The sequence below is a fragment of the Carassius carassius genome, chromosome 16 (genome assembly GCF_963082965.1).
Source record: "Carassius carassius chromosome 16, fCarCar2.1, whole genome shotgun sequence".
Lineage (NCBI taxonomy): Eukaryota > Metazoa > Chordata > Actinopteri > Cypriniformes > Cyprinidae > Carassius > Carassius carassius.
In genome coordinates this window covers 4899394-4924032 of record NC_081770.1, presented here as the reverse complement: position 1 = coordinate 4924032, position 24639 = coordinate 4899394, and the positions used below count along the sequence as shown (strand labels likewise).

At 40.4% G+C, this 24639-nt stretch overlaps 2 protein-coding genes across 2 annotated transcripts in view; one reads left to right on the top strand and one right to left on the bottom strand.

Moving 5' to 3' along the window:
• The window catches only part of LOC132159484 (uncharacterized), a 280693-nt gene that overhangs the window by 107375 nt on the left and 148679 nt on the right, over positions 1–24639 (top strand). The window lies entirely within an intron of this gene.
• LOC132159492 (endonuclease domain-containing 1 protein-like) lies at positions 899–23388 on the bottom strand. Its single transcript, XM_059569014.1, has 2 exons — positions 23018–23388; positions 899–1526 (listed from the first exon to the last, which is right to left on the bottom strand). The coding sequence occupies exons 1-2, from the start codon at positions 23339–23341 to the stop codon at positions 1050–1052; spliced, it is 801 nt and encodes a 266-aa protein (XP_059424997.1). The 5' UTR covers positions 23342–23388; the 3' UTR covers positions 899–1049.

Genomic DNA, 24639 nt, shown 5'->3' with positions numbered 1-24639 from the left:
TTACGTAATATTTTCATTTTTATTGTGCTACCGTCTCAACATTTTTGGAGTGTGTTGCAGCCATAGAAATCTAAATTTGTTTATATTTACAAAATACATCTAAGTTGGACAATGAACACATTCAAGATATTTTCTTTGTTAATGAAATAAAAGTTAAAGAAAGTGAACAAATCACATATTCTTGATTTTACAAAATGTCCCAACTTTACTCGAAATGGAGTTTAATGTAATTTCTGTTGAAATATTCTGTTAAAATGTCATGTATTGAAATGCGTTTATTAGGCTATTTCTGATTTGGGGTTGTAGATAAGATGAAGAGAAATGATGAGAAAAGAGAGAGAGAGAGCAGTACGATTGATGTCTTACAGTAAGTGTTTGATTTTGAAGTGAATGCTTTTAATACCGAATATGAAAATGAGTTTCAGAAATATCTGTCCTCTACAGATATGGCTGGCATGCACGTTCCTCAGGAGGTGATATCACACATCTCTGAGTTCATGTGAAGTTCATGCCCTACATATTTTCTTTTGCTTACAGTTGTTAGTTCGACTGCTCTGTTGTGGTCTACACTTCTTGCATGATCAGTCATTAAAGGAAAACAATGCAGCAGTTTCAGTTCCTTTCTTCTAAATGAGAAACACACACACTGAGAAAAACACACATTGTACACATTGATTCATTTTGCAGATGCTTTTATCCAAAGTGACTCAGAAATAAGAGAAGAGAAAAGCAAAAAAAAAACAACAATATTCATAAAAAGCCAACAATTTTAACAGTGCAACCAGTCAAACAGAATAGCTTCAACAGTGGTGTACTGTAAGTGATACTACAAATGATCAATCATAATTAGTTTTTCTTTTCATTTTTTTGTATCGTACTTTACCTCATGGGCAATACTGGCAGATGGTAGCATACAGTATTTTCTGCTTTTCAGTAACAATTAAATTCTATTTATCTAAACATGTTTATCAAGTGCTGAAGATAAAAGGCAAAGCTAGAATTTAACATGCAGATTTTAAAGTATCATTTGTCTATTTCAGTGCCTACACCTAACATCGGCCTCCAAACACTTGAAAATTAACCCCATAGTGACCAGTGAGTTGAGCCTCCAGGTTCTGCACAGTTATGTCATCGGGAGTGTTATTCCCCTGGTTGTCTGCGATATAACCCCCAGAACGCCGGGCAATCATATTGTTATCAGTACAACAAAAAGCACTCGATATGTGGCTTGGTATGTTTACATTATTGATGTTATTGTTTTGATTGTTTGGAACTGCCCCTACCACAGCATACACGCTGTGACCTGTGTTCAGACAGTCATTCATAAGCTTGGCAACATCACTTTCCTGCACCTTCCATTGGCCTCTGTTCAGAGATGAAGATTGTGGTATTGCATTAGTGAGAGTACATGTGGACTTAGAATCGTCTGGAGTACATGTGTGAAGAACAGGATACAGATGTCCTCGGTCCAAAACGTTTTGATTTCCCTTATAATCCGTGTTAGAGGCCTGCTGGTTCTTGTTGAGCTGTTTTGATGGATGCAAGAACAGAACGTGGATGATTAAGATTATCATATACATTTAGAGTAATTAGACATCAGACAACTTTGTTAGACTTTTGTTGAATAAGATTACAGCTTCTGTAACTCCTTAAACATTATGATCTCCTTGACTTCATTACAGAGATGCAGTTTCAGACCAACTTCAGTTTAGATCAGGACACATATGCAGCACAGATAAATGAATCTAATTGTTTTGACCCCTTTACTTGCAAGCATCGCAGACGGCCCCAGTTTATTATTGTTTCAATTTCACAGCAGGTTAAACATCACTCTCTTACTCTAACTTCATGCTAACGTTAGCTCTAATGCAGCCACATAGCAGGTGCAGTTCTTCTTCATAATGCATTTTGTCATAATTATTCACGTAAGGTTGTAAGAAAATGTTTTGTTTTATTTTTATAGTAAGGATTTTAATAATAGTTGGGTAAAAGTATACTGGGATTGAGGTGATGTGGCTTGAAAAACCTGGAAATACCAGGGGCCCGTTTCAATAAGGAGGTTCAACCAACTCTGAGTTTAAACTTGAACTAGATTAATGAACTAATAGCTAATCACTTTTATGGTATATCATGGGCAAAAATATACATAAAATAATACTTTAATAATAATAATAATAAATAATATTTTAAGTGCATTTTTCTTACTTTACAAATGATCTGCCAATAAAGAAAAATATGGCAGTGGCTGTTTACAATTACTTTTACAGTTACTATTTTAAGTGGAATTAACATACTTTCTTAGCGATATATCCTATTTACAGTAGGCTAAGTGCAAGTAGCTCTAGATGCTATTTACAGAAAAAATGTACAGTGAAAATCGTGATATATTCTATTTACCATGTAAAAGTAGCAGTTCTTTGCAACAGGCTAAGTGTAAATAATAATTAGATGCTAGTTATACTTTATACTGGCAGATACATTTGCACCTCAGTATTGTTATACATTAACAGGATGCAATGAGAACAGATTGTAAATTATTATATTTATTACAATTATAAATAGTTGTATCATTATTAAACACTCGTTAGGCACTTTACTTCCACTTTTAGAACATTTTGTTCATTTTTATTGAAAATAACTTCTAATGTGACATGTAATGGGAAAATTGAGAAAAACAAGCTCGGCAAAATCCGGACTCTAACCCAATCAATCGCATTACAAGCTAGGTTTCTGTGCCCAAAACATTACTACACCATTGAAGCCGTTATTCACATTTGTCGTATTTAACCTTATGTGTCGATGGAGGGCGGAGCTACAGTAGATTTTCACTTAATAATAGACACTCAGAATAATCTTGTTTTCCATTTGCATTAAGATTATTTTTATTATCACACTGGCATATAATGCACTTAATTAAGATCCCCCCAGGAAACAAGAGTAAGTATCTTATATAATTTTCTTATATAGAAAATCAATCTTTATTTTATAATATTTTATTTTATAATATAATTTTTTATATTTGTACTTGGGGCGGGGGAGGGGTAGAAGAAGAAGAAAAAAAAGAAGCTTAGTAAGAAGATAATTTTTCCAGCATGCATCAATGAAGTGTTTAAAAAGGGGAGGAGACCGAAAGAAACTCTGGGTTTATCGAAGAAAACCTGCTCCTGACCAGGTTAGGTTCATAGAGTAGGTTACCATGGTAACTGACTCTGAGTATAAGTTACCTCTCTTTCAGAAACGGGCTTGACTTACCCTGCTTTCTCAGGTTTGACAAACCTCCCATTCTGAAACAGAAAACCTATGCCACATTTACACATAGCCGGGTATTTAGAGAAACAAATATTCCCCCCCCCTCCGTTTTCAAAAATAACATCGTGCACACAACATCGTTTTCAAAAAAGTTGTCGTTTACATCAACCCGCATAAATACGCCGTCGAGCGCCATCATAACTATGCCAAACCTATGGGCGGCAGTGTAGGGAGAAGGATAAAGCCATGCAAGCCAATCAGAATCCTCAAAATCGAGCAACTTCCTGCTGACCTTCGTGTACTCCTTCGCCTCTGCTCCTCGATTTAATACAGCAGTTGTGTTTGCAAATGCAAACAGACCAAAAGCGTTTGCACAAACTTAAAAATGAGTACCACCTTAACAGCATCCATAATCAAACAGTAACGTTACCCAAACAAACTCTAAAACATAGGGCGCTCACATAACGTTAAGCATTTTCTGGCGCATAATGTGACGTTTGAGAACCTAAAACCCCGTTTCTCCCAGTTGACGCGGCAACACATAACCGGCGTTTTCAGAAATCTCCACTTTGGCCGGAGTTTTTAGAAATAATCGTTTTCAGGGATAAAAACTGCGTTTTCGTGTAAATGACAGGCCAAAATGCAGGGAAATATCTGCGTTTTCCCATCGTGTAAACGGGGCCCTAGAGTTTCCCTCATTTCAGGATTACACTGTAAAACCTGACAAGTTAACTTAACTCAAACCGTTTGAGTAAACAGATTGCCTTGATTTAAACCATGTAAGTTTTAAAACTTTGCATTCAAGTAATTAAGTGATTTACTAAGTGCTGATTGAGAATTAGTGATGAACAGCTGCTGTTAACAAACAGAATTAGAGAAGAAAAGAGAAACACAAGAACTACTACAACTGACTTCAGACACAGTCTTAGATGAAATCAACTGAAATAAAATACATGAAATCTCTCAAGATCTGATTAAACAACCCCACAAACAGCATCACCAGCTCCACTTATTAATAACCAGACTGACTTTATTTCTGTCAGACGTCTACAGAAGATCTTATTGAGAATGAACTAAGGTTTAGATGTTGATTTATTGTTTCATTTGAAGTCACCATGTTAGAGATCAGTGTTTGCTTTAGTTGGGCTCTTAACCCTTTACTTCTGTCTTAGTCTTTTCTCTGTCTGTAATAACCGTGTGTTTCTAAAACACATTTGTTGTAATTCAAAAGCCCAGGAGAAATATCATCAGGTGTTAACCTGTACCTAGGTGTAGGTTGTTATACTTTATATTGGTGATGATAACCATGAATTATTGATCTGTATAGAGTCTAATCTCTGATGAAATAGCTGTTGTGTAATTTGATTTATTACAGTAAAAGTGATTCTAAGTGGAAGAGGTTTTGTGACAATCAGTTAATCTGAATGACTTTTCAAACAGTTTGGTTTTCTATGATGTCAATTAGTCACACACAGACATCAATAATCAGAATATGAACCTCAACAATGGTGACCATAAAAAAAAAGCTGCAGAGTATGCTGGGAGCCATGGATGAGTTTTGTACTACAATAGTACCCAGCATGCATTGCAGCATGTTTTTTTCGTCACCATTGTAGAGGTTCATATTCTGATTATTAATGTCTGTGTTTGACCAATTACTGGCATAGAAGAAAAATTTATGTGTACAAAATGTTTAGAAAGTCATTTTTATATTAACTGATTATCACAGAACCACTGGCTCTTAGTGTCACTTTTACTAGAACCACTTTTAATTATACAACACCTACTTCATCAGAGATAAGACTACGTACGGATCAATAACTGTGAATAATAATAAACATAATCACCAATATAAAGTATAACAACCTACACCTAGGTACAGGTTAACACCTGATGGCATTTCTTCTGGGCTTTTGAGTTACAACAAATGTGTTTTAGAAACACACGGTTATAACAGTCAGAGAAAAGACTAAGACAGAAATCAAGGGTCAAGAGTAGTGATGGGAAGTTCGATTCTTTTCCGCGAACCGGTTCTTTTGGACGGTTCGATTCAATAAACTGGTTGAAAAAAACGGTTCACCGGTTCTTTTACGCTCGACATAATGACGTCATTGGCGTTGACGTAATGGCGTCACGTCTATCAAACATTCAAATATATAAAGTCAGTAATCATAACTTTAGTCAGTTAAAAACCTCATAATCATGAAAAGTTTACAATTAAGTTTTGCAACAACGCACCCAAATACAGTAACAGCAATAATGTGCATATGAGGATTTAAGTCTTGAAGACATAAAGTAAATGAATTAGGTGTCATCAGTGCAGAAACCACTATACATAAACCATTGCGATGTATTTGTTATTAAATGAACTTACGTTTCGCCAGAATGCCCCTTCATTCAAGCCCTCGGTTTACCCGCGCTCATAACATTAGCACAGAATCAGTTCAGAATCAAATACCAAAAGAATCAGTTCGGTTCAGACGCGCTGTGAGTCAGTCGGCTTCACTCTGAATCACGCATGTGCAGTATCATCAGAATCAGGGTATCTTCCATCCATTCCAAATCCGTTTTCAATTAAAAAACAGAAAACGAAAAGACTCAAGAGGATTCAAGTGAGAGAACATGAATTCAATAACGAGAAATTGAAAAAGGGCTCGTTTATTCGTTATTCCATTAAGTCTAACAAACGGAAAACGAGTTTTTGGCTCGATTTCACATTTTGTCGTTTGGGGTTTAAAAAACGGTTTATGGCTTCAATATTTCATTCGCACTTGTGGGCGGCGCTGAAACGCTCCTTTCATCTGATTGGTCGAATCGCTCCGCCTTTAACTCGGTCTTTCATTCTTTCAGAATAAGAGTCTTATAAGAGTAATGTCTGAAACCATAGACATGTATAGAAAGGCTAGATAGCTTACCGGCGCTGAGAGCCAATGGGACCCGACGACGTCACACGGCGGCCATCTTAGGACAGGACCGCTCGTCCAGTTATAACATTAAAGTCTATTGTGCATGTAGTGCTGAAATACATCTCGGTTACGTATGTAACCTTGGTTCCCTGAATAGGGAACGAGATGCTGCGGTGACGTCACCACGTATGGGAACACCTTCGGTGTGTGACGAATGTCTGAAGCCCTATACCATCCCGCCAATCTTATTGGCCAAATAGCGCGTGGCACCGCCCAGCATGCGTAAGCATATATATACCTGGTGCCGCGCGCCATTTACCTCAGATTTCATGACGAAGAAGAAAGCTATCAAGGTACGGCACGGCCAGAACCGCAGCATCTCGTTCCCTATTCAGGGAACCAAGGTTACATACGTAACCGAGATGTTCCCTTTCATAGGTCACTTCGATGCTGCGGTGACGTCACCACGTATGGGAACGCTATACCATCACGCCTGACGTACCTGATAGCTTGGATCCAAGGAAGCATCTGGTCAAGCGGAGAGAACCCGGGAGCCAGGAGCCATCCTCACATCCAGACTGTAAGACCTGATAAAAGTGCTCGGTGAGGACCAGCCTGCCGCAGCACAGATATCATCCATAGAAGATCCACTGAGAAAGGCTTGAGAAGAAGCCACTGCTCTCGTGGAATGACCTTTTACTCCTAAGGGCGAAGCGAGCCCGCGCGCCTCATAGGCCAAGGAAATAGCCTCCACCAGCCAATGGGACATGCGCTGTTTCGTAACTGCATGGCCTTATTCTTATGTCCAAAACAGACAAACAGCTGGTCAGACTCACGCCATGGGGCAGTACGATCCACATAAGTCTTTAACGCTCTCACAGGGCAAAGACTTGAAAGTGAAAAAAGTGAAAGTGAAGTGACATTCAGCCAAGTATGGTGACCCATACTCAGAATTTGTGCTCTGCATTTAACCCATCCGAAATGCACACACACAGAGCAGTGAACACACACACACACTGTGAGAACACACCCGGAGCAGTGGGCAGCCATTTATGCTGCGGCGCCCGGGGAGCAGTTGGGGGTTCGATGCCTTGCTCAAGGGCACCTAAGTCATGGTATTGTAGGTGGAGAGAGAACTGTACATGCACTCCTCCCACCCACAATTCCTGCCGGCCCGGGACTCGAACTCACAACCTTTCGATTGGGAGTCCGACTCTCTAACCATTAGGCCACGACTTCCCAAGAAGAAAAACGACAATTCTGCCACTCCACCACCAGTGAGTCCACCACTTAGATCCCCAGACTCCGCCGCAGCAGGAGAAAAAGCCTCCAGGACCACCTGCTGAAAGCGAAAGGGATAGATGCGACCTAGGGACATAATTAGGCCTTGGTCGCAACAACACTTCCACAGAGTCTGTGCTATAAAAGTCAGGATTTATCCGGAACAATTCCAAGGGCTCAAACAGATGCCCTGATAAACCATGCAACACAATGGAAAAACCCATGAAGGGACCCGCACGGGGCGGAAAGGCCTCAGCCGTCGCGCACCCTGTATGAACGAGAAACAGTGGATGACGGCCCACTGAGGCACCATTTATATATTCGTGGTAAGCTGAATGGCTGCCACGTAAACCTTAGGGTAGCTGGTGTCACTCCATCCGAAAAACGTTCCTGAAGGAACTCCAGTACTGACGCCACTGGGCAGTAAACTGGATCCATATTATGAGTTTCACACCAGGCCGTAAACCATCTCCACTTGAAAGCATATAAGCGTCTCGTAGAAGCTGCTCTAGAATTCAGTTTAGTCTCGGTAGTTTCAGCAGAAAGACCGGGACATATGAACTCACTCTGCTCAGAGGCCACGCCCACAGATTCCATAGATCTGGCCTCGGGTGCCAAATCAGTCCCTGTGCTTGTGATAATAAATCCTGTCTGAGGGGAATCTCCCATGGAGAGCCCGCTAACAGATTGATCAGATCCACAAACCACGGCTGTGTGTGTGCCACCGCGGAGCCACCAGCAGCAGCTGTTCCACCCTGTCCACCCGTATTCTGCGTAATATCGCCGAAATCAGACAGATTGGGGGAAAACGCATACAAACTGGTCCTGGGCCAGTTGTGGGCTAATGCATCCAAGCCCAGGGGTGCTGGAGGGCATAGGGAGAACCAAAGCGGGTAATGCGCAGTCGTGTTTGACGCAAACAATTCCACTTTGCTTCCCCGAAAATCTGCCATAGGAGACTCACCGTTTGGGGGTGCAATCCCCACTCCGCTTGCTCCAGAGTCTGCCTGGATAGCAAATTCGATCCAAAGTCCAACGTCCGGGGACATGAACAGCTCGGATCGATAGAATTTAGTTCTGAAAACAAAGAACATGTTTCGCCAGCCTGCACAGGGGGCGAGAGAATAATCCTCTCTGATGATTCAGGTATGACACAACCGCTGTCTTGTCTGATCTGAGCAGCACATGACGGCCGATCAGCAGATTCGAGAAATACTGGAGAGCCAGAAAAACAGCCAGTAATTTCAACCTGTTTATGTGCCAACTCCCTTGACAAACAGCTCCCCAGTCGGTCAAAGACGCATCCGTCGTGACAGTCTCTCGGGAAGCGCAAATCCCCAGCCGGACTCCGGTCAGGAGAATTCGGTTGACATGCATATTTTTAAGCGACATCACACATCGCCGTGTCACCGGAATCGTCCGATGCGGAGACAACGGGGTGAAACATTCCATACGTAAGCCCAGGCTGTTAAATGATTCAGCACAAGATCCCCATGAGAGTGTGCTTGAGTCTGCGATTGCGCTAAACACCAGCTAATCGCCTAAAATAGTTCAAACACGAACGCCCTGGTGCCGCAACGGGGCCAGAGATCCATCCATGCATTTTGAGAAATACTGATACGCTTTGCTCTCTAAAGCGAATCTGAGGAACTTCCTGAGTGCAAGATTCAGATGGTGTAAACCCAGAATGGGTCTTAATCCGTCAGTGTTGTTTCTTTTTTTTTTCTTTTTTTTTTTTTACCACAAAATGACGGCTGTAAAAAACCCTGCCTCCATCTGAGAGGGGTGTACTTCCTCTATAGCCCCTTTGCTCAGCAGAGTTGACATCTCCTGTCGCAGCACCGCTATTTCCATCGGCTTCGCCACCGTGGAAAGAATTCTGCGCAAAGGAGGCGGGCCTTATTGAAACTGAATGGTGTATCCATGACAAATCGTGCGTAACACCCATAGAGAAATGTCGGGCAAGCGTTCACACACGGCCGAGACCATACTAGCGGTCTCAAAATTTCCGCTTCCTGCAACGCTGTCATACATGTTAAAATATCCGGGCACGAAAAGCTTGTGGCGTTCGTGCACAGGGGAAGTGTATGTATAAGAGCCGTTGCGTCTCGTTGTGTATAATCCTGAAACGTGTCCACGGCAGGAATTAGGCCAACAGATTGAACATCGGGCTTTGCCGCTAGCGAAAAACGGCGGCTGTGCGAGCCGTCATAAATGGGTCGTCTGTGCAGGACCCTTGAATCGCCCCTCGAATTCTGAAAGCTGGATTGCGCAGAGTGTCTGAGGGAACGTTTGGCATTACAGCTCAATCCAATGTTGCTCGAAGCACCGTTTGCTGCGAGGCAAACAATGTAGAATGTGGGGACTGCAGTGAGAGGGTTAGATGTGCATAGCAATCCAACAGCACTCTCTGGTGGAGGGCACAGTCCCTGGCAAGCATTAAGGAAAACGCATGCGTCAAACTCGCTGCGTTTCGTTGTGTATAATCCTGAAGCGTATCCACGGCAGGATTTAATCCAACAAGATAAACATTGGGCCACGCTGCTAGCGAGAACGCGGCAGCTGTGTGAGCCGTCATACACTGGCCATCTTTGCCAGCCTCCGCGCCGTCCCTCAAACTCTGAAGGCTGGATTGTGCAGAGTGTCTGAGGGGGCGCGCGAATGATAGCTCAGTTAAATGACGCTCGAGGTGCCTTTGCTGCGAGACAGTCAATGTTAGAGAACATGAAGGAAAACGCATGCATCAAACTCGCTGCGTTTCGTTGTGTATAATCCTGAAGCGTATCCACGGCAGGATTTAATCCAACAAGATAAACATTGGGCCACGGTGCTAGCGAGAACGCGGCAGCTGTGCGAGCCGTCATACACTGGCCATCTTTGCCAGCCTCCGCGCCGTCCCTCAAACTCTGAAGGCTGGATTGTGCAGAGTGTCTGAGGGGGCGCGCGAATGATAGCTCAGTTAAATGACGCTCGAGGAGCCTTTGATGCGAGACAGTCAAATGTTAGAGTGTGGAAACTGCAGTGAGAGGCTTAGATGTGCATTAGCAGTCCAACAGCGCTCTCTGGAGGCGGGCACAGTCCTAAGCAAACATGAAGGAAAAACGCATGCGTCACATTCGCTGCGTTTCGTTGTGTATAATCCTGAAGCGTATTCACGGCAGGATTTAATCCAACAAGATAAACATCGGGCCACGCCGCTAGCGAGAACGCGGCGGCTGTGTGAACAGTCATACGCTGGCCATCTTTGCCAGCCTCCGCGCCGTCCCTCAAACTCTGAAGACTGGATTGTGCAGAGTGTCTGAGGGGGCGCGCGAATGATAGCTCAGTTCAATGACGCTCGAGGTGCCCTTGCTGCGAGACAGTCAAAGTTAGAGTATGGGGACTGCAGTGAGAGGGTAGATGTGCATTAGCAGTCTAACAGCGCTCTCAGTGAAGGGCATAGTCCCTGGCATATTAACATGAAGAAAAGCGTGTGCGTCAAACTCGCTGCGTTTCGTTGTATATAATCCTGAAGCGTATCCACGGCAGGATTCAATCCAACAAGATAACATCGGGCCAAGCCGCTAGCGAAAACGCGGCGGCTGTGTGAGCCGTAATCCACCATTTGAAGAGCAAAACTGTTGATTAACGCGCTCGAGTGGGGGAGAGCGAGCACATGGAACTCCAGTGCATCACTGTATTCATATTCAAGCCGAACATATCGCCCCTAACCAACACCTCGTGCGGGGCCTCGGCGACCGCAGAAGCGAAACGGTGGGGGTTAGACGCGAGGCGACTTAAGAAATACACTCCAGAGCGCGGATACTTCCTAATGGCGTTAGTGCACAGGGGAAGTGTATGCATATTTTACTGTAGCCATAGGCTATCAAGGAGAGAACCTGTAGAGAGGCTGCAACGAACCTCTCATAAGTGCCTCCTCGTGATAACCCATCATACGGCTCCTACCTTTCGTTGACTCATCGCGTCCGCGGAGAGGAGTATACTGCTCGTAGATGATCGCTGAGAACGCGAGATAATAGGGCACAGAAGATTCGCTTCGTACTGAAGGAATGAAATCTGAGGTAAATGGCGCGCGGCACCAGGTATATATATGCTTACGCATGCTGGGCGGTGCCACGCGCTATTTGGCCAATAAGATTGGCGGGATGGTATAGGGCTTCAGACATTCGTCACACACTGAAGGTGTTCCCATACGTGGTGACGTCACCGCAGCATCGAAGTGACCTATGAAAGGGAAACTATATTTTGCTCAATTTTCAACCGATTTTCAAACGGCTTGGTGTGTCATAAACTTCAGGGATGCGGCTATTTAACTGCATACTTGTGAAAAATTATAGCCACGGAGTTTATTAAGAAAATAGTATATTAAGTAGACTAGACAGGTAAAGTACTAGGTATACCCATACACACACACAGTAATGATGTCAATATTTATAAGGTACATGAAACATGAAATAGTGCAATTTAGTTTATTACTAATATTTACATTATTAAATACATGTGTAAATTTATGTATAATATAAATCTGTCTCAAGTTGCCATTCTGTAAAATAAAGAGAAAAGAGATGGGTCTTTGTTTTTTGTTTTTTTACTTAGGTCCAAAGGCACACAATTAGAAAAAACTTACAAAAAAAATATACAAAATATACAAAAAAAAAAAAAAAAACATTAAGACACAATTGGACACAAAACTCTTTCCATCAATACAATATAATCAATACAGCTCCCTCCCTCTCCTGCTCTCATTTTCCACAAGCGTAATCAGAAGTTCTGTAAACAAAAAACCAACAAAGTAATCCAAATGTAAAGATGTTTTTAAGAAACCAAACCACTTGGAAATCATGTGTAACTCAAAGCTATGTTGAAACGAAAGAATAACCCTGCCTCTCCCACCAATTTACAATTGCTTGGTGACTCACTTACGACCTCTTCACTGCTAGCCAGCAAATAAATACAACCACATCCATAAAATGACATTTAGACAAAAGATTAGGTTGTCAAGAAACGTTGTTGGTCTCAGGAAACCTGTTAATAATTGAAAATGTCGACTGTGGTATCACTTTAGAGTAGAGGGCAGCCATGAAACACACAGCTACGCTGCAATATTAAGCGTTTCTCAAAACGTGAAGCTACAATTTAAACATCGGCATCAGCACAAATCATAGCCACGTTAATAAGGTGTGTAATAAACCAAACCGTTTGTAAATCCGTCAAGAATTCAGCAAGTTAAGAGCATTTTAGTTGGCGTATGTCACTCACCTTCCGTCCACAGCAGCAGGGAGCAGCAGCGCAGTCTCCTGACCTAAGATGGCCGCCAAGTGACGACACAGCTGACTCCGCCTTGAGCCATCTAGCCTTTCTATACATGTCTATGTCTGAAACCACCGCTCACTGTTAATTAACATACTATTTGAATCAGATGTTGCTGCGCACATAATTCGTGCTGCTGCTACTTGCAAGTCACCTCTTTAAATTATTTGTAGTTTATAGTATTGTATGAATATTCTCCCACTGTAAATACAGTGCAAATAGTTCTGTCTCCTTGGATAAAAGTGAAGTGGAAATAAAAATCAATAATAGACTGAACAGTTCCATGATAATATGTCTGTAACATTTACCACTCTCATCTTTTAACTCAAAAGGCACTAGGTAGGTGTGTGTGACATTAATAATTAATTGGGAAAATTAATATAGTTAAATTTATTAAATCAATTAGTAATATTAGTTTTATTACATACTAAATTGAATGATGTTTTTTTTTTCAGTCTTCTTTGTTGGCCTTGAGAAAGCCAACATATATTTGAACATTATTATCATTTATTATGAGAGTAATTGACAACGAATAAAATTTGAATGTTTCACCAAATTCAGCTGAGATCTTCAGACTCGTCTGACTCGTTGCTGTAGCTGGTCAGACTTTTTCCTTCTCAAAAAATCCTAGTGACTTTCATTATCTTGGCAATGAAGGTCTTACACTTAATATCCACTAGAGGGGGAGACAGGATTTCTATTTAATTTTCTATTTTTTTTATTTAATTTTCTATTTTATTTCTAAAAAGAACTATATGCATGAAGTTTGTGCGAAGATTTTATTTGAATTAAAGTATATTCAATCAGTTTTAAGAATAAACTTGGCAATGGGTTTGGCAGTGGTCCTTGAGGGAGGTTCAAGAGGGGGGGGGGGTATATATATAAATACACACAACTTTTTAATTCTGACTTTTTCTAGAAATTGACTATTTTTCCACAAATGTCTTTATAAATTTCACCAAAAATGCATCCCATTGACATTAATTTGAACATACATTGACAAAAAAAAAAAAAGTAATGTTATTCAGTCTCAGAATTAATATTGTGTATTTCTGGAGTCTGTTACAAAATGTTATCAAATGTGGTCTGGGTCCTTGATGTAAAAATGTCCCTCAAACTCTGAAGACTGGATTGTGCAGAGTGTCTGAGGGGGCGCGCGAATGATAGCTCAGTTAAATGACGCTCGAGGTGCCCTTGCTGCGAGACAGTCAAAGTTAGAGTATGGGGACTGCAGTGAGAGGGTAGATGTGCATTAGCAGTCTAACAGCGCTCTCAGTGAAGGGCATAGTCCCTGGCATATTAACATGAAGAAAAGCGTGTGCGTCAAACTCGCTGCGTTTCGTTGTATATAATCCTGAAGCGTATCCACGGCAGGATTCAATCCAACAAGATAACATCGGGCCAAGCCGCTAGCGAAAACGCGGCGGCTGTGTGAGCCGTAATCCACCATTTGAAGAGCAAAACTGTTGATTAACGCGCTCGAGTGGGGGAGAGCGAGCACATGGAACTCCAGTGCATCACTGTATTCATATTCAAGCCGAACATATCGCCCCTAACCAACACCTCGTGCGGGGCCTCGGCGACCGCAGAAGCGAAACGGTGGGGGTTAGACGCGAGGCGACTTAAGAAATACACTCCAGAGCGCGGATACTTCCTAATGGCGTTAGTGCACAGGGGAAGTGTATGCATATTTTACTGTAGCCATAGGCTATCAAGGAGAGAACCTGTAGAGAGGCTGCAACGAACCTCTCATAAGTGCCTCCTCGTGATAACCCATCATACGGCTCCTACCTTTCGTTGACTCATCGCGTCCGCGGAGAGGAGTATACTGCTCGTAGATGATCGCTGAGAACGCGAGATAATAGGGCACAGAAGATTCGCTTCGTACTGTTTGAGAACCACTGCCCTACATAAACACTTTACATGTCTTTTCAGGGATTGTACCTACCACATTTGGACTGGGAGGACAGTGGCCTGCCTGATGTGTCATTGTTCCTGAGATGGGCGATGTACTGAGTGATGAACAAATGGCAGCACTAAGGGCAGCCATAAATCCCCTGGGACACTCCCAATCACATGGCTCAGACATCTACCTACTTACTGTGCAGTATGTCCATCACTTACTAGGCTTACAGTAAAACGTACTCAGCAAAGGACCTGATTCAATGCAATTGTAGCACAAATACAAAAAGAACACATTTACAGAACAGTGCCCCTGCTAATAACTGGTTTGTAAGATGTTACAGTTACACAAATAAATATTTCTGAATCAGTGAGGTGGTCTAATGTTTGATTTTTCTCTGTTTAATCAAATCAGACCAGCAGACATACCCCGTGTTAGGACTGCCAGTGGCAGCAGGAAGCATAGCTTTCCTCAAGCAGTGCTAGCAGCGGACTTTAAGACTTTCAGCTCTCTTAATGTCATAATGAATGTTCAAACCAAACACATGTAGATTGTATTATTTTTTATTGTAGTGTGAATGCAATCTTAAAATATCTGGGGGGTTGGAACTACCAAAGAAATACAACATCTTTCTCTCTTTTTTTTTACTATGGGGACCTGGTTTTCTCTTTCTTAACCAACTTGTGCAGCTCTGTGAGTGCATCTAAAATGCATTTTGGGATGAGAACCTGGTTAGAGGCAGCACTAAAGAACACACAAAAAACACACAAATTCAAGGTAATCCAGGTCAAGTGTTGCTGACTGACAATATGCTGGAGCCGTGTGTGGATTCTCTCTAACATTGTTTGTGCAAGCAGTTCCTAGAGAGAGGGGAAAAGAGGAAAAATGTATGAGGTCAAAAATACTGGTGTAACTGAACAGGACCAGTAAAATGACCAAAAACTACACTTTGCTTTATTCTTAATATCTTCATGACCATTAGTGATAGAGACCTCAAATATTGACACACGATTAATACAAGATTGTGCTTAAAGAAAATGTAATGATTGATATCATACAGATGCAGAAAATGAGTTTATAATCCCATAAGTATCAGGGGTTTAGCCATTTACCCAAATCTAGGGCCTTGCAGAATCTCAATAGGCATGCAGTACAAACTTTGGTGCAGTTATACTAAGAACATGTTTGTCTTCCATCCTGGAAAGTTTGGTGAGGCTATGAATAACACTTTAAGATATTAATGCCCAAACATGGTTCTCTGATAGTGTTTTGATGCTATAAGAATGACAATCTCAAGGACTGACAAAAATATGAATATTTTTACAGGCCTTAGTTTTGGGACCCAAATATAATATAGAAAAACTCTTCATCCGAGATGTTGCTGCAACCACTTTCCTGGATTCTGACTGATTTGACATGGAATGAAGCCTCTATATTCTATGAGACACTAGCAGGAGAAGACCAGGGTTGATTTGGAGGTCCAAACACACCCTTGCCATGAAAACAGACCGTTGCTATGGACGCGGAACGGACTATTTTCTTTAGCGGAAGCAATACAATCGTTTTTAAAATCAATAAACTCATTTTTAAATCATTATTTTGTGCAATGTAATAAGCGGGATCATGTATAGCGAGCCGGTTGTTATAGCGAATAACAACCCCTTCAGGCTGATTTTTCACCAGAAATGACTGCAAACTCACCTGTTGGCCGCTCATCGTGTTCGGTTCAAAACGTCCCTCACGCTAGCGTTTCTTCTTCTCTTCTGTTTCCATGTCGGTGGTGGCGCCAAGCAAGTCGCCAACAGCGCCACCTGCTGTTGTGGAGTGCCAATTACATGACAGTTTACTAGCATGCGTGTGGATCTGAAGGCGTGTGGATCAGCAAGGCGAAAAATTTGTGCCAAAAGTCACGTGACATTTTTCCGTACTTGTAGAATTTTGTTTTGTACTTGAAGGATTTTGTTTTGTACTTGAAGGATTTTTAATTGAAGGATTTTATTTTTATACTTGAAAGATTTTAGTTTGTACTTGGAGGATATTTTTGTCATTGAAGAAATACGTTTCTTTGTATATGTAAAACGTACTGTATTTGTTTGATAGCTACGTTTTTTATTTGCAGAACAAAATGTATTAGTTTGTGAGTGATGTTTTGTATTTGCAAAAGTTTGTTTGTGAATCGTTGGGTGTGAGTAAAACAAGTTTTGTGTGTGTGTGAGGTTTTGGCATTATTCTAACTCTATATGTTTACTACAAACTCAATTTGTGAATGTGTCATCATTAACTATAAATACAGTACACATATTTCATAAATCGTCCCTTATTCCTATTAAACATAGAGTCTTTAGAGTTCTTAATTATTGTCCAACTTACCTGAAACCCCCTCTGGCCTATAAATAATCTACAATATACAGATTAGAAACATTCATCTTAAAAAAATAAATAATAATAATAAAAATGTATATAGATCTTTTATCACACTTTCCGAGATACTTTACACGCATGCGCAGTAGCATCAGTTCATCGGTTCTCAAATCGGATGCATCCGAAAGAAATGGTTTTCGTTCAGTGTACTAGTGATCCGAAAACCGATGCAACCGGTTCTTGACTCGAGAACGAGAATCAGCTCATCGGTTCTCAAATCGGACGCGTCCGACAGAAACGATTCTCAGTTCAGTGTACTGGTGATCTGAAAACCGATGCAACCGGCTCTTGACTCGAGAACGAGAACTGCTCCAGCAGTGGGCGTGTTCGTTCGTCATCTGGCTCGGCTCTGTGTTCTGATCTTCAGTTCGGTCTACACAGCAGTTCAGTCAGTGTACTGTTTGAGTAAATGAATTACTCCGGAATATTGGTTTATTCTGTCTCAGAGGGAGTGTCAGTCACGTTAAAAAAGTTATCATTTTAAGTAATTTGTGGATTAATGCTTATTGGAGACGTGAACCGTTTCAAACGATTCAGTTTGATTTAGTGAACTGGTTCAACCGATTCACTAAGAAGAGCCGGTTAAATTGAACGATTCTTTCACGAATCGGACACCACTAGTCAAGACCCCAACTAAAGCAAACACTGATCTCTAACATGGTTACTTCAAATGAAACAATAAATCAACATCTAAACCTTAGTTCATTCTCAATAAGATCTTCTGTAGACGTCTGACAGAAATAAAGTCAGTCTGGTTATTAATAAGTGGAGCTGGTGATGCTGTTTGTGGGGTTGTTTAATCAGATCTTGAGAGATTTCATGTATTTTATTTCAGTTGATTTCATCTAAGGCTGTGTCTGAAGTCAGTTGTAGTAGTTCTTGTGTTTCTCTTTTCTTCAGTGATTCTGTTTGTTAACAGCAGCTGTTCATCACTAAAACTCAATTATCTCTCAGTTAATAACTTAATTACTTAATTGCAATGTATATGTTCTTTCAGTGAACTCAACTGAATTAAGTTCAGAGTACTCATAACTGTTAGTTTTTTCAACTTAAATGGTTTAACGCAATCAGTTTCCTCAAACGGTTTGAGTTAACATAACTTAAGGATATCTGTTTACTCAAACCGTTTGAGTTAAGTTTACTTGTCGGGTTTTAAAAACCAATTTGAAAAACGAATGGATTGCATAGTCGATATAAAAAACTGGATGACGAGTAATTTTTTACTGCTAAATTCTGAAAAAACAGAGGTGTTAATTATAGGACCTAAAAACTCCGCTTGTAATAACCTAGAACACTGTCTAAGACTTGATGGCTGCTCTGTCAATTCTTCGTCATCAGTTAGGAACCTAGGTGTGCTATTTGATCGCAATCTTTCCTTAGAAAGCCACGTTTCTAGCATTTGTAAAACTGCATTTTTCCATCTCAAAAATATATCTAAATTATGACCTATGCTCTCAATGTCAAATGCAGAAATGTTAATCCATGGGTTTATGACCTCAAGGTTAGATTACTGTAATGCTTTATTGAGTGGTTGTTCTCCACGCTTAGTAAACAAACTACAGCTAGTCCAAAATGCAGCAGCAAGAGTTCTTACTAGAACCAGGAAGTATGACCATATTAGCCCGGTCCTGTCAACACTGCACTGGCTCCCTATCAAGCATCGTATATATTTTAAAATATTGCTTATTACCTATAAAGCCCTGAATGGTTTAGCACCTCAGTATTTGAATGAGCTCCTTTTACATTATAATCCTCTACGTCCGCTACGTTCTCAAAACTCAGGCAATTTGATAATACCTAGAATATCAAAATCAACTGCGGGCGGCAGATCCTTTTCCTATTTGGCGCCTAAACTCTGGAATAACCTACCTAACATTGTTCGGGAGGCAGACACACTCTTGCAGTTTAAATCTAGATTAAAGACCCATCTCTTTAACCTGGCATACACATAACATACTAATATGCTTTTATTTAGGGCTGGGCGATATATCGAACGATATGATCATGCGCATCTAATCAGTAAAGCTGCTTCCGTGATCACCGCTAAAATCTCCATCACCTGCTTATAATTGGAGTGGCATTTAATAGACAGAGCCGTAGATCGCTGACAAGCCACGCCATATCGCGTTCATTATCGCAGATGAATCGCCTTCGATAATGAATGCGATATGGCGTGGCTTGTCAGCGATCTACGGCTCTATCTATCAGAGGTGGGACTTTCAAGTCACAAGCAAGTATTCAAGTCATATTCAAGTCCTCAAAGGGTTAAAGCTAAAGAGATAATTAAGTGACTAATTAAATGATGATTGTGCATTAGTGATGAACATCTGCTGTTAACAATCAACATCACTGAAGTAAAGAGAAACACAAGAACTACAACTGAATTTAGCCACAGCCTTCAACTGAAAAAAAAAAGTAAAAGAAAAAAAAACACTCTGCCACCATAATTGTGGTCAAGGCTTGCTTTAAGTAGTGTCTTGACCCTTTTACTAATTCAAACCAATTTGATTCAAAGCAATTGCAATATTGTTTTTGCAACAAACATGTATGCATTGCTGAATCAAACCTTGCAGTAACAGATGATTTTCTGCTTTTTCTGCTTATAACTCATGATGACTGAACATCATGAAATTGTGTTTATCTTTGGTTAGTAGACTGACACTCAGCTATTACTGAACTGAAGTAAAAAAAAAATCACAATGCTTCAATGTTGAAAGACACAAAAGGAGACAATCAGTTCAGGTTTTTAGACAAACACACTTATCACACGATCCTCAACAGTGGTGACAATTTTTCATACTGCAGTGCATGACGGGAGTTTTTACTAAGGTTTTACCCAGCATGCAACATTTTGTTGATTGTCACCACTGTTGAGAGTCAAATGCTGGTTCTTGATGTCTGTGTGTGTCTATGGAGTATAGGTTTCAAATTTTGTATGCTCTTAGTAGATTTAAAATTCACTTAATTTTTTTTTCCATAGTGCAGTTTTACTGGGTTGATTATGCCAAACTTAAATAGAGCTAATGTTAATTTGATTGTAATCTGACCACCTATCTCATACTGATTAATGTCTTCTCTCTGCTTTACAGCACCTCATGCAATGCTACATAAAGAGATCTAACATGTTAGTCAAGGGTCAAGAGCCCCACTAAAGCAAACACTGATCTCCATTATGGTTGCATCACTTTAACCAATAAAACATCAACATCTGATCCTCTGTAATTTCTCAAGAACAGCAGGTGTTCATCATTAATGCACAATCATCACTTAATCACTTAATTATCTCATTAACTTTAACCCTTTGAGGACTTGTGATATGACTTGAAGACTTGCTTGTGACTTGAAAGTCCCAACTCTGGTAAAAACTGAATGTCAGTCAACAATCCAAAGAAGAATATCTCACGATGTCCAAGTCAACATGAGCTATAAGCAGAAAAAGCATAAGATCATCTGTTACTACAAGGTTTGATTCAGCAATGCATACATGTTTGTTGCGAAAACAATATTGAAATTGTTTTGAATCAAATTGCTTTGAATTAGTAAAAGGGTCAAGAGACTACCTAAAGCAAACCCTGACAATTATGGTGGCATAGTGTTTTTTTTTTCTTTTTTCAGTTGAAGGCTGTGGCTAAATTCAGTTGTAGTTCTTGTGTTTCGCTTTACTTCAGTGATGTTGATTGTTAACAGCAGAAGTTCATCACTAATGTACAATCATCATTTAATTAGTCACTTAGTTATCTTATTAACTTTAACCCTTTGAGGACTTGGAAATGACTTGAAGACTTGCTTGTGACTTGAAAGTCCCACCTCTGCTGTCTATTAAATGCCACTCCAATTATGTGATGGAGATTTTAGCGGTGATCACGGAAGCAGCTTTACTGATTAGATGCGCATGATCATATCGTTCGATATATCGCCCAGCCCTACTTTTATTATCCAAATCCGTTAAAGGATTTTTAGGCTGCATTAATTAGGTAAACCGGAACCGGAAAAACTTCCCATAACACCCTATGTACTTGCTACATCATTAGAAGAATGGCATCTACACTAATATTTGTCTGTTTCTCTCTTGTTCCGAGGTCACCGTAGCCACCAGATCCAGTCTGTGTCCAGATCAGAGGGTCACTGCAGTCACCCGGATCCAGTACGTATCCAGACCAGATGGTGGATCAGCACCTAGAAAGGACCTCTACATCCCTGAAAGACAGCGGAGACCAGGACAACTCGAGCCCCAGATACAGATCCCCTGTAAAGACCTTGTCTCAGAGGAGCACCAGGACAAGACCACAGGAAACAGAGGATTCTTCTGCACAATCTGACTTTGCTGCAGCCTGGAATTGAAGTACTGGTTTCGTCTGGTCAGAGAACTGGCCCCCCAACTGAGCCTGGTTTCTCCCAAGGTTTTTTTCTCCATTCTGTCACCGATGGAGTTTCGGTTCCTTGCCGCTTTCGCCTCTGGCTTGCTTAGTTGGGGTCACTTCATCTACAGCGATATCGTTGACTTGATTGCAAATAAATGCACAGACACTATTTAACTGAACAGAGATGACATCACTGAATCCAATGATGAACTGCCTTTAACTATCATTTTTTTCATTATTGACACTGTTTTCCTAATGAATGTTGTTCAGTTGCTTTGACGCAATGTATTTTGTTTAAAGCGCTATATAAATAAAGGTGACTTTGACTTTGACTTTGACTTTTACAGTGTACCCAGAGTTTCCACTTAACCTTGTTTCTGAAATGGGCCCCTGAACAAAAGCTAATAATGTTGGAATGAAAACAAAGAATAATGACAAAAGAATAATAGAACAATAGAATCATGAATGGGGGAGTTTGTTGGTCCAGACATGATATAATAGCACAAAGAAGAGCTTACATGGGTCATAAATCAATAGTATTAACCTTTTATGAGCCTTCTCTAAAAACACACATGACATTGTCTTAGAAATTTTTTCATAAACTTCACAGTTTGTGAGATTATATTCTGAAATATCAAAATGAAGTATTAGTAGACTTGTGGCTTTAACTTCATTATGTTTTAAATAGATTTTTTTGTTGTTAGTTTTTTGTTTGTTTTTATGTTTGCCCAATATAATGAACATCTATTTAAATGTGATATAAAGAAATTACATTAAATGATCAACCAATGTTTGCATTTATTGCAATTTTAATGAAAGCATCCTCTGCTGATAGAAAAAAAAAAAAGTTGACACAAAGCAACACCTGCAAGGTTTTAATGACTGGAGATTTTATCAATAAGCCAATACACTATCATTGCATTTAATCGATGCAGAATAAAAATAAATCAACCTGTCCTCCAACCAATACGCTTGTATAGGTCGTTTGTCCAAATCCCTGAAATATGACCCATCAGAGCGTATTCTACAGTTGCGCCCCTATCGGCAAAAGGTCGTTTTCATATTAATATTTTGTACTCTTTTATTTGCCCTCTGGTTTGCGTTTCGTGTAGCTCAGTTAGTAGATTATTGCGTTATACCTTGATATGTCATCATGCTATCATGGGTTCGATCCCAGGGAACGGACGTGCACGAAAATGAATATGCTCAATAAATCATAATTTAGCATGATTTCTGTGAGGGTTAGGTTTAGGGGTGGGGTTAGGTGTGGCCATTCGAACGAATAAGCCACCTAGTAAAATATGTAGGAAATACTGTGAGATCGGTGTAAAACGCCCACACATTGCATTTAAATAAACGTGCGTTTTGATTGGTAATGACGTTATATGTCAATTCATGACGACAGACGCAACGCGATACTGTCATTATTTTTACGCCCGCTAGAGGGCGCTTAACTTTAAAACGTAAATATAGGTAGTAATAAATGCTTGCACAAACGACCTATATGGTCGTTTTTTGTTGGAGGACAGGCTCAAATAAATATATGTAGAATGATATCACTGACTGATATTTTGTTTTAGTCTCACCCCAGGTTCAGTTCTCCATCCAGATCTGCTGTTTCCACCAGTTCCAATAAATGTATATGCTGTCCATACAGGAATATGCAACTGGGTATTATAATATGTGGCAAATCTGTCATTCCCCGAATATTCCTGACAGATTCTTTTATAATGATTTCCTTTCAGTTCAGTCGGAGTGACCCGACCCTGTTGAGTGTTCAGAAAGAATTCAGGACATCCTGCAGGTGTAGGTGCTGAAAAGTTTTGCACCACCCTGCCTGAAACCAGCAGACTGGAGACCAACAGAACAAAGAGAGACCACAGCAGTTTCATTGTAGAAGACGACTGCATATGATGTTGACTGAAGACCAGATGATGATGACTGGATGACAACGTTGGTAAATCGACACTCTTAAGAGTTTACTGATGACAGTAAAGAATGAAGCTGAACAGGAGGACCCGATGAGCTTATAAAGACACTGGAGGTGTGGGCTGGGTTCTAGAGAGGTGTTCTAGGTTTGGCCTGAAATTTGAAAGAGATAGAACAGTTTTACTCCATTCAAGACAAGATAAAGATGGATATTATCTCCTCAACTGTAGTACCACAGACAGGACCTGAACCTCATTTCATTTAGATCACACCTCATATGTAATTTTATAGAAACTATGTCAATGTGGTCGATGTTTTTGTGATATAATCAGCATTAAAGAGATCGTAAGAGTTTGGAATCATGATATGTGAAATGTGATCTCTGTGAAAATGTGACGTGCACATGCACAAGGTGCACAAGCTATACACTGCTGACAGACCCAGTGACATACTGAAACAAAGACATATTCTAAAAACACTGAATGTTCTACACAGCTACGTACAGCTATGGACTGTTATATATAATATCCTCTTCCCTTCATTAAACTCTTACTCTCTTTCTGTTACTCTCTTTTTTTATCTCAGTATGAATAGACTTGCACATGCTATTTCCCACATTCAAAACTAGATCTCAAAGAATTCAGAGAGAGCTCTCCATATCATGCACTGTAAGTTAGGGCACATTTATCTTTAAGCAAATTTGAACAGCATGACATGGAAAATACCTTTATCCATTTTGCATATTTACCTGGAGATGTAAATGTTGGTACAGTACATTAAACCTTATGCAAACATAACATTATCAGAGAGTTTAAATTTGACTATAGCCATATTATTCACCAATGATGTCGGAGGATCTTTATTACTTTTCTTTTTCAAAATTCAACTGCAAGCTAACTCAGAGATGAAGAACGGTGACCAAAGAGGTGACCAACAACCAAGACAAATATGATTTTGTGTTCCCATATGCTCAAACAGCAAAGGGAAAATACACACCAAATAAATGTTCAGAGCCGTTTGATTGGGTAACTGTGGGAACCTCCGTAGCTGACTCAAAAGTAGTAGCATCCTCACTGCCAACTACAGATACTACTAAAAATTTAGTTAGAAATTAAAGAGATAACACTTTTTTGTCTTATTAACATAATACAGCAGGGGATCTCAACTCTGGCTCCAAGTTTAGCTCCAACCTTGATCAAATTAACCTGCATTTACCTCTCTAGTAATCATGAAAACCTTGTTCATCTTATTCAGGTGTGTTTGATCATGTTTGGAGCTA